The 16,664-nt window shown below is 26.9% G+C and overlaps 2 protein-coding genes across 4 annotated transcripts in view; both read left to right on the forward strand.

The window, feature by feature from the left end:
* The first annotated feature begins 257 nt into the window (after positions 1-257).
* LOC114119703 (saccharopine dehydrogenase-like oxidoreductase) lies at positions 258-5,100 on the forward strand. 2 transcript variants are annotated; one of them, XM_050206712.1, is made up of 10 exons: positions 258-480; positions 1,198-1,469; positions 1,829-2,019; positions 2,273-2,402; positions 2,472-2,533; positions 3,087-3,217; positions 3,761-4,013; positions 4,367-4,549; positions 4,641-4,735; positions 4,798-5,100. In XM_050206712.1, exons 2-10 carry the CDS (start codon positions 1,226-1,228, stop codon positions 4,904-4,906), a joined length of 1,398 nt encoding a protein of 465 aa, XP_050062669.1. In that variant the 5' UTR covers positions 258-480; positions 1,198-1,225; the 3' UTR covers positions 4,907-5,100. The 2 variants fall into 2 exon arrangements, with proteins under 2 accessions (XP_050062669.1, XP_050062670.1); XM_050206713.1 differs by lacking the exon at positions 258-480 and adding an exon at positions 578-877.
* A 4,426-nt stretch (positions 5,101-9,526) lies between these two features.
* Positions 9,527-16,664, forward strand: part of LOC114119693 (E3 ubiquitin-protein ligase mind-bomb-like) — a 43,419-nt gene continuing 36,281 nt past the window's right edge. The window contains exons 1-8 of one of the 2 annotated variants that reach the window (XM_027981356.2): positions 9,527-10,142; positions 10,267-10,408; positions 13,101-13,636; positions 13,704-13,880; positions 13,987-14,364; positions 14,509-14,626; positions 15,282-15,652; positions 15,741-15,941. In XM_027981356.2, coding sequence (XP_027837157.2) covers positions 10,062-10,142; positions 10,267-10,408; positions 13,101-13,636; positions 13,704-13,880; positions 13,987-14,364; positions 14,509-14,626; positions 15,282-15,652; positions 15,741-15,941 — 2,004 coding nt within the window. In that variant the 5' untranslated portion in view covers positions 9,527-10,061. The remainder of the gene's footprint in view (positions 10,143-10,266; positions 10,409-13,100; positions 13,637-13,703; positions 13,881-13,986; positions 14,365-14,508; positions 14,627-15,281; positions 15,653-15,740; positions 15,942-16,664) is intronic. The other variant, XM_027981355.2, reaches the window with a different exon arrangement.

Below are 16,664 nucleotides of genomic sequence, written 5' to 3' on the forward strand. Positions count from 1 at the left end.
TTCAGCCTCATTGTAATTTTTAAGCATTCATTCTACCTGAAGTATACGACATACGTTCATCTAATTATTATTATATTACCATAAACTTCAATTTTCTGAACTTTCTGAACTTGTTACCTCCATACAGTCCATACGTCATTAGTACCCCCATAAGTTTCTCGTATTATCATTGATATTACTTGATAACAGAATTACTGGTTATTATCATTAAATTTTATACTCGCCGATTGTAGTTAGTGAGTGGGAAGGGGGACGCCGAATAGCGTCAATACGTCATTGCCGTAATGCCGTCATTTCGTCACAAACAACACACGTGCAATTGAGTATATACATACTTAACAACTTGTAGTTTTTCCGTATGATTTTTTATTTTTTAACGTGTCACTCTTGTTTGACGTTCGATTCCGATTGATCACCCTCAGATCTTGGATCGACGCAGACACGTCCTGTGGTCATTGTGTTTCTAGCATAGCATACAAGGTGAGTACCACATGATTTGGCCTTTAACCTCTTAAAATGGATTGTCCTGGTAATGTACCATAGCTACGTCGTCATAGTGTCATACACGGTTTTTCGATAGCGTCCGGTCTCTGTGCGTGATACTTACACGGAAAGAACCATGATGTTATCAAACATCAAAATCGAATGGCGAAATAATGTTAAATGTATTATTTTTTGTTTTTGGTTCCCATGCCAAAACGTGCGTGATGAAATTCGTGACAATTATCTCTCCCACCTGCTTGTATATCCGTTGTGGTTAGATTTGATTCGCACAGTTATTAATGATATTATTCACTATCACTTCCGTTTGGTCAATGTGACCTATGATCAGAACTTTATTATTATCCACCAAACGAAGTAAATATTGTTTAAGTAGGTAAATCGATTTCAATGATAATTAACAACCACTTAGCCATACAGTGAAGTACCTAGCTATTCTCTATTCCACCTAAGAGCGAACCACTTAGCCGACCAAAACTTGTTTTGTTTGCACATGTTTGTTGCTACAAGAGCGCCGACGACAGCTAACGACCAATCATAGTGCTCCTGACACTTGTTGGGGGGTCGGTCGACTGCCGGCAACTCAGTCTGCATGCGCGAAAGCAGTTCACTCTTAGGTTGAAAGAGTATAGACCATTAAACATTTATTAGAATCTGTTTATAAAACCATTAATCTATATTGTTGTATATATTTAGCTTACCAAAATAAGACTTAGTAGCAAAAATGGAAGGAAAAACACTCAACCAGGAAACCATTGCTAAACACGGTCCAGCTGATGAACAAATTACTAATATAAAATCAAAACGCCAATATGATATAATCGTTTTTGGTGCTTCAGGATTCACTGGACAATTTGTAGTTATGGAAATGGGTCGCTTTTCTCAAATATACAATTTGACTTGGGCTATTGCTGGGCGTAATACTGATAAATTACAAGATGTATTAAATAAATTGTATAAAACTGTTGGTAAGTTTCCTTATTTTACTATAACAATTACTGTAATTAATTAATTTAGAATTTACAGATAACAGCTTTCATTTTTTAAGGAACGTTAAAAACCATTGTGTACGTGTTTGAATCCTTAACTATTAAAACAACAATGGTGTTTTTCGTTTCTATAAATGATGTTAAGCACTGTCTTCAGTAATAAAGTTATTTTAATGTCTAAGAGCATAAAATTAAATTGTATCCTTTTTTTTTTTTAGTTTATATAAAACATTTTTTGTTTTAAGTAAGATAGACGATGAACAATAGGTTCTAAATATAACAATAGGTAATATTACATATCTTAGCAATTTTTAATGTATGTATCAAATATTATATAGATGGTTATGAAGATAAAAAAATTGATATTATTTATGCCGATGTACAAGATATTAATACTGTAATGAGAATGGCTCAAACAACCTCTGTGGTTATAAATTGTACTGGACCGTACTATATCTATGGAGAAGTTGTAGTCAAATCTTGTGTTTTGACATCTACTCATTATGTAGATGTAACTGGAGAATCATTAGTAAGTGATATATAGGTTGTTAAAATTTAGATTTTTTGATATTTGGGATCTTGAAGAATCTACAAACATTTTTTAATGTATTTCTAGAAGCATGTTAAATATTTATAGAATTAGGTATATTGTATTTTTGTTATATTATTATTGTATGGTTGAAAACTAAGTAGTATAAAAATGAAATTATACCTAAAAATATTATTTTGATATATATTAATTGTTTGTACTCAGTTATAATATAACACATTGCTTATTATAGTTTATGGAGAAAATGGCATATATTTATAATGGACAAGCTGAAGAAAACAATTCAATAATTGTTAGTGCTCTTGGTATGGAAAGTGTACCTGCTGACCTTGGTGTAGAATTTTTATACAAAAATTTTAGTGGTATTTTAACAGTTAATAGAAATTAAATAAATAATATAGTTGCCTGAATTAATTATGTTTTATTTTCAGGTGAATTAAAGAATGTTGACATGTACATGAAACTTTATAGCAGTTCATTTGTATTAACTAATGTAAGTATTACATCATTATTTATATTTTAATAATTAATAAGTAGTATAAATTGTTTATTTTTATGATACACCCAACATTATTGTTATTTTTATAATGTATTAGCCTTTTCAATTTGATTGTTTTAGTGTACTTAAGTATACACCAGTATAACCAAACTAATTTAACATTTTAAGGTAATAAAAAATGACAAAATTCCATGTACACTTGTGGGATATAGTATCAGTACTTGAGTAGTGTGAATTAACAAATGACAAATATTATAATGATTAAAAAATATGAGATGTTTTATAATAACTAATAATGATGATAAATAAAAAATAATAATATTGTATTTTCCTTATGTTTTATTATATACAATCTAACTTTTAGTTTCATATCAATTAATACATTAAGATTGTATGTATAATTATATAATTATTTATTTTTGAAATTAAAACATCGGTCATTAGTATTTTATTTTATAATTAAAATATTAAGTTTTTCAAGATAAAGACTTTTATAATATATTGGTAATTTTATTCCAAACTCTAATAAGCTGTTATTTTATTTTAGAGTGCAATGATACATGATGGTACTTGGAAAAGTGCTATATTACACATGGCTACTTATAAACAACGAAAATACTACCGAAATCTTTTAGATGAGTTAATGGGAATAACTAGAGTAAAACCAAATGTTTCCAAGTATGTGTTATCTTAAAATATTTGAGTTTTAAGATCTTATCACTAAATTATATAAAAATGAATTTTATTTTTACATTTCAAATGTATTATTCTTTTTTTTTTTAATAGAAGATACAGAATATTTTAACAACACTTTAAACTTACATAATATTTTTATTATTTTATGTTGGTAAGCAGGAATTATTCAGTATGTGCTGTTTCATTAAATGCAAGTCTTATAATATTATAATTTATTCTTTTTTCTTTATTTGATAATAGATTAATCCAATCTAATATTAAAATTAATGGTTAAATTTATTATTCTGAACGTAAAATTTGTTTTGTGTGTTTTTAATATGAAAACAATATTTTCATGCTAGTATTATATCTTAAAAATATCCTCAATTATAGCCAAGGCATTATAAAATATAATCATTCAAAATTGTGTTACTTTTTTTAATGTACTGCCATAGAAAAATACCTTGTTTCTATCAACTATAAACATATTTTTTCTCTTTATATGAGAATAATTATTGAATAATAAATATAAATTTTAAATTTTAGGATATTGCATAGACGGCAAATCAATATGAAAGCTGACAAGGAAGAATGGTGTTTAGCTTTTCCAGAACCAGATCAAGCTGTTATTGCTAGATCAGTACATCATGCCAAAACTAAAGATAATTTACCGTATAATTTTAATGTTCGAAATTATATGGTTTTTGGTGGTTTAATATCAGCTATTATTGGTTTATTCGTATTTGTACTGCTGTCAATCATGACCTCGTTTAACCCTATTAAAACTCTCCTTGTTCGGGTAGGATAATCAATTCATTATTAGTAGAGCTATCTTAAGGTTATTTAAGTAGTACTTTAGTAATTTTCAGGTTCTTTAATTACTTTGATACAATTATGAATTCTTTATTTCTTAACACATTATTAATTCTAATTTAGATATTCATGATACAATGCATATTTAGATATTTATAAGTAGTGTGTGGTGTGTAAGTGAGCATTTATCAGTTCTATAAAATTAATTTTTTTAAGTTTTTTATATTTCATTATAAATTGGGTGTCCTTAGAATTTCTGGGATTGTGTCTTAAGATAGCTATAATTATTAACTGTAGAATTTTGTAAAACAAATGAATATAATTTATATATGATTGTAGTATCCAAAATGGTGTTCATTTGGAATTGCGACAGAAACAGGCCCAAATGAAAAACTCTTAGAAAATTCACGCATGTCATTAACTTTGATTGGTCATGGAACAACATCTGAAAAGCCTCCTACTGCAAATCTTAAGGATATAACCCATAAAGATAATACTTATAAAAGACAAACTATTATTAAGGTAATTTTTGTAACCATTAATTGTTAACTATAAATTAGATGTATCTATAACAATATTTATAGATTATTTTTAAGTTTTTTCATATTTTTAGGTCAAAGCTAAAAACCCAGGTTATGGATTCACTAGTAAAGCTGTTATCTTAGGAGCAATTACTATAATAAAAGATCAAATTAATATTCCCAAAGGGTATACAATATTTTTATTAGTAGTTTAAAATGTGATTAAAATATTATGTTGTATTTGTATAGGGGTGTTTTAACACCGGCTTCTGCATTCCGAAATACACTATTTGTGAAACGTTTAATGGATCATGATGCAGCAGTTTTTGAAATTGAGTCTGATTTAGTTACTTACTAAGAACAATAATAATTGTTTTAAATATATTCTTACCTCTTTAGCTTTAGCTCTTTAGTTTTTGATAATATTCAATATATTTTCTATTATTTCAGGATGTTATAATTTATTTTTTTCTGTTTTAGTTGTGTAATTGTGTTACCTTTTGGTCTTATGTAATTTTGTTTAATTAAAATAAAAACTTTTAACGGATCTAATATTTTATGTTTATAAATTTCTCTGTATCTTATGTCATACACCTTAATTTTAAACAATTATACTTAGATATAATACTATGTAAGAATTATTAATTGTTATTTTATATAACTACTATAAAAAGAAACTGATTTACCAATTGTTTAATATATCAATGTATAATGGAATAACCAAAACATAAGAATTGTATGTATTCATACTTCACGACCTATTTATTTTTAATAACTGATATATCATATTATATTTTACAATCAAAATAAAAATTCTACATTGTAAATAAAATGTTGATTATTAACCAGAAGTAGAACTATACGATTAAGCTGTTTGTGTTTTATTTTTATACTTATATACGTGGATATAAAGTATTATGTAAAACTTTTTATACATTTTATATATTATAGATTTTTATACTATTTTTTTATAAAATATATTAAAATGTAATATTTACCAAAATTGATTTAATTGGTATGGCTAATAAATTTATCCAAAGTATTGGACAATTTTTAACATAATATTTCATATTTTAAATAAAATAATTTCAACTTAAATCAGTCACAATATTTGTTAAACCTATTATTGAATTCTTAGAAAATAATATTTCTATAACAAACTTAAAAAAACCGGATAGATTCTGTAGTAACATTATCTTAGAATCAATAATATCAAATATGATGATATTCTTATTCCCAAAAGGTACAATATTTTATTTAAAAGAATATAGTTAAAATACCATTAAAATATTATGTTGTGAAAGGGTGTATTAAAGTAAAGTATTAAAGCATTCTGTATATCTTAAGAAAATATCACATACAAGTAATATTATATCGAGTAAAATTTATTATTTTAATGTAATTTTTAGTAACACTAATTGTTAATGCATTACAGGATTTACTAAAAATATTTACAATCATTATTGACTTAATTTTGATATTGTTTTATATTTTTAGGTTGAAGCTACAAACCCAGGTTATGAATTAATAAGTAAAGCTGATATTTTAAGAGTAATAATTATAATAAAATATGACATTATTAATGTTCTCAAATGGTATAACATTTATTTTTAAAAATTATATAATTTAAATATTATATTGTGTAGGAGTTTTTAATGTTAGCTGCAGCATTCCATAATCCTCAATTTTTAAATCATTTAATGGGCTATAAAGCTGCCGTGATATTTTAATTAAAGTATGGCTGGAATATTTAAAGACTACAATAAAAATTAATTTAAATCTATTGTTATCTACTTAGTTGATTTAGTCTTTCATAATATTAAAAAATGTTCAATATATTAGTGTAAAATTACTTAAATGTGTTATTTTTATTTAAAATAAATTACAACATAAACAAAGTGTTGGCAAAACCAAGTGTATATTATAAATGTATAACCTTATAATATGAATATTAGAGTTAATTTGTTTTCTTTAAAATAAAGGTTATGCAATTATTTGAAGCATTTTTATTTATTTTTATTAAATTAAATTAAATTTATTAATAATATTTATAATAAATTTATTAAATTATTTATTTTTATTTTTATTTTTTTATTTATGTTTCTATTTCGATATTTCAATTTTATAATAAGTTTGTTAACCAATATATGTGGGTATTATATTTTCTAACTATTATTAATTTTAAACCATTTATATTTGTAAAATATATTTTTAACTTTGATTTTTCTTTTATACATGACACATAATACATGGCATCTAATAAAAAAATTTAAATGAAATTAATAATTAGGTACTTATTTAAATTAAAAAATAATTTGTATTTATGTTGTTTTAAAATGTATAAAATAAAACAGAATAGTTTGCTATGAAACAAAATTAAAAGTATACATATCAGTCCAGTATATTGATTTTAAAATGAAGAATAATAATATAATGTACTTGAAACATGTAGTTTAAAAATCTTAATTTTTATTTTATTTTAAATCCACGGTCATGGCGGGAACTAGGTAAAAATTAAATAACTGCACGACGGTGTGTATATAGTATATCTAAGCAGGAATTGCCCATTTAAACTGTGTACAATACAGACAAATTTGTTATACGACATTACTCATTTTCTAATACATCAATTAACTCCTAGTAAACTCCAAATCATCTAAAAATTGTGTAAAACATGCTTACTGCTTTTATAAAAATCATCAAAATCGTACGTTTAGAAATTAAGTTATAAATGAAAAAGTGTGAACTTTTTAATAAAAATGTATATTAAAATCAGAATCACGGCAGCCATTTAAAGCAGTTGTTGCCGTATATAATAACAAAAAAAAAAATAAGAAACATTATTATTATTTTTATTGATGATAAAATTAGTGATATCACAACAAGAACCCTTCGCAAACTATGTGTAAAAATGGCTAAGTAAAAGAAAAACATTAGATATTTAAGCAAAATAAAGATTTTAGATTTCATATCATAAATAAATGATAAGTAGTAAGTACATTGAATTTTCGTAAACTTATTTTGTTTCGAGAATTTATTTACTTGGTGAGGAATTATTTCTTAAAAAAAACAAAGAGTGATGAACAATAGTTAATTAAAATAAAAATTATTATTATTTAAAAAATATTACCTATTATTAATATTTATACATCTACTATCCTAAATAATTCATTGCCAAGTAAATAAATTCTTGAAACAAAATAAGTTTACTAAAGTAAAAATTGTATAGAAACATATTAAGCTAAAACTAAAGACTCTTGAAATGCATTGGATTTATTTCTACTATAATGTCATATTATTATATAGTAGTTATTATTGTTATTAATGGTGTAAATCAAAATTATAGCAGCGTTGGCTTAAAGGTAACGTAACGAAACTAATAATTTGTAACTGTGTACAACAGTCAACTACTACGACAACACTTTGTATGAATTGTTTCCAAGTTATAAAAATATATCTAATGAAAAATATTTTTTTGTCATGCTTGTTCCAAAAAGTTGAATTTTTCAACATTAGTTTAAACTTAAGGAAAATCCATAGTGTCGTACTAGTAAATTAGATAGATTTATATATTTTCTATACTGATATAGTGACATGTATTAATATTGTTATTAAATATTTTCATACTTAATAACTATGGACTGGATATTTGGGTATAATGTTAATGTATATAAATAAATATTGCATAATAAATGTAATGTATTACATATATAAGTATTATATATATATATTGATTATTTGGTATTGTCCTATAAACTGACTAAACTCCTAACTTTATAATCTTTTAAAATCTAAAATATAATGTTTTTGACACATCTAGAATGAATACTAGTAATTTTTACTTATGGGTATCAACTTTATAACTTAAATGTTTAATTGTTTATCTTTCCAGTTACGTGAATAATTACTTGGATTAGTTTTTTTAAATTCCTTTTCTATTTCAAACACTTTTTTTTTTTGGGGAACAAATGCAGTTTAGTACCCACACGATTTTTTCGATTTTTTTCCCCCAAAATGTGTGTTTTAATTTTAAAGCACTGAACACAAAAGTCTTATTCCAAAATTCTCGCAAATTATTATGTTAGAAGTTTTACCAAAAAAACTATAAAACATTAATTTTTTCAAAACTACGTGATATCTACGATAAAAACATAATTTTTTTTTTTAATTGTATATTTTTTAAGATGGATGGAAATATGCATAGATTTTAATATTATCGTACTTGCTGTTTAAAAATTCAAAAAAATTGATTATTACAATATGCCTCGGCAGAGACTGCGCGTGTATCGGCACTCGTCGCTATGCTTCTCGGCGCCGTTGCTACGCTCCACGGCGCCGTCGCTTCACTCCGCACAAATCGAAAATATCCCTCGATTTATTATGCAAAACCACCACATATAGGTCACAGTATAAAAACTGTGAACTGAGAATTTTGGAAAAAGACTTTTGTGTTCAATACTTTAAAAGTTTAAAACACACATTTTGGGAGAAAAAAAATCGCGTGGGAACTAAACTGCATATTTTATACCTTTTTTTTGTTTTGGGACTGACAATTATTGTAGGGCATCCAATGCGGCACGCTCGTGTTAAAAAAATAATATTAATTAGGTATTAAATATCAACAATAATAATTAATAGGTAGATAGGTAATTATTAATTAACAATTTTGAACTCGGTTATTTTACCGGACGGACATTTTTGTATTAATTGAAGCTAGATCGGTGAGATTTTTCTTTTAAAAAGTTGGTAATTGTGATTTTCTGGACTTGGTTTTTTTTTTTTCCATTTTCATAATTTCGAAATTTTTATATTGTAATTTGCCTACGTTGTGGAATCACGGTTGTTCGTAATATTATACACCCATGGGTGGAAGTCACTGCTAACGACCATCTGTTGTTGACACTGTTATGGTGTACAGTGGAACACTGATATGCCCAACGATATGATGATACGAATCCGCGTTCAAACAGCAACAGTAACTCATACTATATTATAATACGAGTATACGGTATTTTTCTATAGTGCTGCTTCATTGGCTGGCTATGGAGGTGCGCAGATAACATACATGGCCGCCGTACCATAGTTTTGACATATTATACGATATACGCGTTTGTGCTTGCGCGTTTGGCTCTGCTCACCTTAAGTTTTTGTTTTGCGCGCCCGTGTGTGTGCGCGTGTGCGTCCATGGGTGTATGTGTGTGTATTTCTCGTCAAAACGTCTATTGATCGATGAGACGAAGGCAATCGTCGCAATAATTGTCGGCGGCGACAGGTGTTCGCCCAAACTAGTAAACGACGGCGATTTGCGTCCCGTTTACGGTTCGGTGTTCGATCGTTGTTGCGGTTTCCGTCGATTCGTATACAAACGAGGTTTAGCGGCTCACCGTTCGTCGATAGAAAACTTTTCAGACATTCGTTCGGCGTTGGACTGCTACAACAGTATAGTAGTATGGTGACTGGATGAGAGCGAATAATTACGACATTCCGAGTAGCGTCTGATTTGGACTTGTGCGATGTCGGTAGTTTGCCCGACATTGTTGAATCAAGTAGGATCTCGTGTCATACGGGGTCCTAGCTGGAAATGGAACAAGCAGGTAATTTCAAATCGAATTGTCGCTAATTCATTTATAGTATAGGTTGATTACTGTTTAGACGTACGAATAAGTAGCAATGATAACGTTTTATAATTAACTATTATTGTTGTGTTGTTTATATAAGGATGGAGGAGAAGGCTTTTTGGGAACGGTCAGGAGTTTTGAGTCTCATGAAGAAGTCGTTGTAGTTTGGGACAATGGAACAGCGGCCAATTACAGATGTTCTGGTCAATATGACTTGCGTGTTTACGACAGCGGACCAACTGGTAAGCCATTGTCTTTAATAAATATACTTTAAATTTCAAACATCTGTTTGGCTTTTTAGCCAATAATGTCTACTAGAAATAATCAATATTTGGTATTCAGTTTGATTTAAGTAAACGATAGTTTTACATTTTTTGTTGTTGATAAAATTTGTACTGATATCAACTTAAAGTAATTATTAATTTATTTTATTGTCATTATTAACTAATATAGTAAAAGTAATACAATTTAAAACATTAAAAACAAGCTTGCTTCCGAAGTAATAATTATATATGTGTACTATAAACAATTTTCGAAAAGTTATTTTAATTTTTTAAGTCAGATTTTAATTTATTTCATTGGATTTTTTCTGACTATATTCTCATACTATTTTATAAGCAAAACAATTTATTATTTGTGTCTAAAACAAAAGAATAAAAAAAGCTATATTTATAGATAGGGTGATTCTTTTAAAACAACACTTAATATATTAAAAAGTAGAATATTTTTTTGGAGTTTTCGATACATAAAAATCAAAATTTGGACAAATAATTTTTGAGTTATTTAAAGCTAAGGTAAATCGAGCGATATGGGAATATTCTGCTAAATTTTGGTCTTCTACTTTGCTCACCTTAACTTTAAAAAACTATTTTTAAAAATGTTAACAGATTTTGAAATAATGAGTGTGGTTCACTAAATTAATCGTTTAATGTATAGTATTGTTAAACTTGATTAACTCAAGTCTGAAGAGACTGATAAAAAGTTTTGAGTCATCTAAAAATTCAAGTAATCAATAAAAAACAAAAACGAAATTTCAAAATATGTATTTTATTTAAAACAGTAGGTACAATATATTAAATACTATATATTTATAATTTAAAAAAGTATTTATTTTTATTTAAGTCTTGCTATTGATCATATCATTTGCAGTGAATCATTCAACTTTATTTAAAGCTTTAAACAATTCATCACTGAGTTCTGGTTTTTTTCTCGATAAATCACCTCAATAGATTATAATATATCTATTTTTGTGCAGTTGTGGGGATGAGGGATGCAGTATATTGTTGAGAGAAATATCATGATTTTATAGTTAAATAAAAAATTGAAACTGAGTTATTCACAAAAATATTCAAGTTAAACAAGATTTTTTCATTGTTTGAATAAGAAATTCTAAGAATTGATAAAAAAGTTACTAACAATTTCTAGTTAAAGAAGTTTGAGTTAACCAAGTTTGACTGTATATCAAAATAACTACATTTTTTATTTTATAGCTAAATTTCCAAATTGCATAAAAATGCTAATCATGTGTTTTTAGTTAGACTCTTTCAAAAACTTTATTTATTTTTATAGTTTTAACCCTAGATTATACCTATTAAAAATATTCACAAGATTCTACCATAGATATTAAACATATGGATACGGCATTCCTTTATACATTCTACATACACTGTTTAGGCTAATATAACGGGGAGAGAAACAACGGTTCTCACTCGCTCACATTGTTTGTGTGACAAGGAAAGTAAAACTTTTGTAAGAGGAAGATAATATAATATGTATAGATAATTGTTACAATTTTATCAATTATGACATCTAGCGCATTAATATTAGTATCAATTATGTTAGCTTACAGATTTTTATGTTATGCCACATCCTTTAGTTTAATATCAATGGATTCTACGCACAAGGTCTTTTTGACCGTGTGTTAAAACATATCAATTAAAACTTGATGAATTGAAATAATCATTATTTTATTGCTTTTAAATAAATAAAAATTGCCAAATAATTTTATTCGGTAAAATATGATTCAGAACGATACCATTGAGAACATTATTTTTGGTAACACTATTGAGAACACACGAGTTTTTTATTTTTTTCTAACGTTGCTAAATGTAATCAATCGTTAATATAAGCACAATAATTTGTTGATATTTATCGGACTTTTATCAGATTTTCCGAATATTAATAGTAACTTACTTAGATACCAGATACGAGAGATTAGATTTGCAGTTGTGTAGTTATGCAGTTTGCAGTCCACGCACAAACTATTCATCACTTAGTAATATAATATACTACGTTGAAAATAAGAAATAACAAAATTAAAATTATAAGAATTAAATGAGGTGAAGATCTAAAATATTATTAGACAGTTATAAATTTCGTTTTATTCGGAAACCTTAAGACAGTGATTTTTTTTTATACATATATATATATTTCATAATTATATAAGTTCTACTTATTTTACATTTTTTTTGTACATATTATATACACTAAACAGAGATATTTTTATAAGTTCTACATATTTTAAATTTCTTATTCATATTATTAGACGCTTATTTGTATACAATTATAATTATTAATTTATGAATTTTTTCAAGAATATTTTATGTATACTTTTATGTATTTGATTGTGATGCGTGTGGTCTAGGGTTAAGTAAATAAATAATAGTAATAAATTAATAATTTAAGTGTTAAAAAATCCTTTGTATGGTATTAGTTTAATACTTCTTTCACAATTTATTTAATTTGAATATTTGGTTAGAAAATTAATCAGATCTTAAGCAAAATTACCTGGTTACCTGGTTAACATGTATTAAAGAACCAAATTTTGTATATTCAATATCTGTTTCTATTTTTCTACTTTGGTTTTATTTTATTATTATTATTATTATTATTATGTCAAAAATATTTATGGTTTGAATTTTTGATTATTTATAGGACACAGTAAACATGAAGGAGTTGTTTGCAATGGATGTAAACAATCTCCCATCATTGGACATCGTTTCAAATGTATGAGCTGTCCTGGTAATGAGGTTTCAAATGAAGGTTCAATTGATTTGTGTTTTACATGTTATCATGGTGATAAACACAATGTCCGACACAGATTTTTATTGATCCAACAGCCTGTGCCAAAAGAATTATTAAAAGACCCTCGTAGTCTTGGTGAAAATCCGGTTATATTAGAGCAGAGGAAAAAATCTAAAAAAATAACATTGCGTGGTATATTCCCTGGTTCACGGGTTGTGCGGGGTGTTGACTGGCAATGGGATGATCAAGATGGAGGATCTCTTAACCTAAGGGGTATGAACAATGCTGTCTCTCAACCAATTGTTAAACGTGGTAAAGTATGTGAAATTCAAGACTGGTCTGCTGAAAAGGGTAGTGTTCGTTCGGCCGCTTATGTTCAGTGGGATATTAATGGTGGTACGGCTGGGTGTGCCAAGAACTTATATCGCGTTGGATTTGAAGGAATGGTATGTAACTATTAGTTAATGAAATTACATCAAATTTTATTAATTAATTCATATATATGTCTACTAGTCTGATTTGAAATGTGTATCTCCATCCAAAGGATCATTAACTGTGTATCGAGACCATCTACCTTTGTTAGGACAACATCAACATCAACAGCAGAATGACCAAAACAGCCAAGGAGTATTAAGTTTGAATCATTTACAAAACCATCTACAATATCAACAGCTAGAAATTGGTGATCGGGTAAGAAAAATTATTGTCTCCATTCTTTTCTCTTATTTTTTTCAATGGTATTTAGTGAATATATAAAATAGTTCGGTGTATTAAATATAATAAATGTTTATATTAGGTAAGAGTTAGTTTGGAATTGGACGTTGTACGAGCTATGCAACAAGATCATGGTGGCTGGACAGATGGCATGTATGAAGAATGTTTGGGAGGTGGAAATCTAGAAAGTGCCTCTATTGGATCAGTGGTTGGTATTGATGAAGATCACGACATTGTTGTTTTATATCCAAGCGGCAACAGGTGGACATTTAATGCGGCCGTACTTACAAAAGTGATAGTTAGTGATACGCCAGTGGCAAGTAGTTCAAATTCATCTACACGTCCATCACGTGGTGGAAACGTTATCAGAGTAGGATCAACTGTAAGGATTTCTCATGACATGGAATTTGTGCGTCGATTGCAAAAAGGTCATGGTGAATGGGCTGATGCGATGTCTATGGTATGATATAGTAATGTAGTAAATTCTGCATTTTAGATAATTAAATAAATTTATTAAATTTGTATAATGTTTTCTTAAAGGTGTCATTTAATTATAGTATGAATTTACATATAAGATTATACAAAATAATTCTTTATTTTCTAGACTTTGGGTGAAATTGGCTATGTGCAACAAGTATATGATGACGGTGACTTGAAAATAGTTGTGTGCAATACATCTTGGACATATAATCCACGAGCAGTTACCCTACTGAATTCAGATGGTGCGTGTGTACTGTGTATTGTATAATGCAACATTGATAAATTTAAAATACGTAGTGCAAAACCAAATAATCAAAATTTAACTAAAAAATAAAATTAAAGTACTTGATGATATTTTAATTAACATGAATACTCTGTAAAAATATGCAAATATGGGCAACTAAAAAAAATAAAACAAGTAGTTTGCAAGAAATACTTCTAGTAAACTAATCAGTAATTATTAAATAACATTATCTAGTTTATTTAACCAATAGCTTTTGGTTATTATCATATCTAAATATAAACTAATTATAATATAATTTTCCATACATATCAGTTAATGTCTATATGACAAATAAAATATAATAGTATTAAAATTATCAATTTTATGATTTATATTAAATTTGGAGTAGTTGATAGTTGTATTCAAACCTATATACTTTTTTTTTTTTTTATAAAATAAATTTATTTATCGATAAATTGTAGGATCAACAGTTGGTATTGATTACATAATATTGGTATAGAAAATTGATTTTTATTTTAATATTTTTTTGTGTAATTTTGATAAATATTAATAAAACTTTTTTTTACATCTAATTAAAAATGTATATTTCATTTCTCATTAAATAATATTTAAATCTAATTAAAAATTTAACTTAGTTATTTAATATTTATTAGGGACTCAAATAGAAACTCAAAGCGATAGACGGCGAATTCGTTCTAGAGAAATAATAGGACGTGAACTGGTGACATCAGCAGCCAATGGTGATGTCCAAAACTGTCGTAAAATTTTGGAGAAAGAAAAACAAGAGATAATAAGGGAAATGAACGACCCAAATAGAGAGACGCCGATGACACTCAGTTATGCTCTCACACCAAGACTAGCCGCATTATGTGCAAATTACACTCCTCCACCCACTGCTGAGGAGCTGATATTGACAAATTTTGTGAGTAGTGGGCACACGTCTTTGCAAGCTGCTGCTCAAAACGGTCATGTCCATGTTTGTCAAGTATTAATTGGAGAATTCAATGCTGATGTTGAATTTCAGGTGCAGGAATTATTTAATTGTTAATTCATTTTAGCTATTAAAATATTCTTCCACGACACATAAAATTATATATTTTAATTTTTTGTAGGATAGCGATGGTGATCGTGCAATTCATCATGCTGCATTTGGCAACCAGCCACAAGTGGTACATGTGTTATGTGTTTCATTTGATGCTGATGTGAATGCACGCAATAAACGAGGACAGACTCCTCTGCACATTGCTGTTAACCGTGGGTTTGCTGATGTATGCCGTATTCTGTTGCGTCTCAATTGTTTACCAAATTTACAGGTTGTTATTGATTGATTTTAATAATATACAACCAACAATTATTTTATATTTATTCAGGTTATAAATTAAAAGATATTAACTTAGCATAACATAAATAAAATTATAGTTTCTATTAAAATAACTATAAAATAATATAATTACTTTTAAGTTAAATAAATATATATGTTTAAATTCTTTAATGTTACAGTAATTAAAATCATATAATAGTATAACACATAGTATGGAATATAGCTTCATTACTTATACCCTTTATTTTATAGGGTTTTATATTAAAGAGTAGTCAAAAAATATCCAAAATACATTATACTTGAAACTTAATTGATACGTTTAAAAATAGTATCACAAATAACTAATTGTGTATTATTTAGAAAGATTTTACAAATATTTATATATTTGTTGCGTATTCCAAACTTGGTGAATTTTAAGTCCAAATAATATTATTCTGAATCATTTATTATCAAGTTGATGTACATCTGTAAATCAGTTTTAACAGTAATTTTGTTAAAAAAAAATAAAAAGTTAAATTAAAAGATTAAAAAAATTTTTATGTATATATATATATATATATATATTAAATATTTATTCTCAAACCTCATTTTAAAATTAAAATAGGTATGGAAAAGACTAGTAAAATCATAGATTCTACTCTCTTTCCACAGTTGGACAAAACATAATTATAGCCAAACCCTATAGAAATACAGAAATGTTCTTTATATATTATAG

Source organism: Aphis gossypii, chromosome X (genome assembly GCF_020184175.1).
Source record: "Aphis gossypii isolate Hap1 chromosome X, ASM2018417v2, whole genome shotgun sequence".
Taxonomy (NCBI): Eukaryota; Metazoa; Arthropoda; class Insecta; order Hemiptera; family Aphididae; genus Aphis; species Aphis gossypii.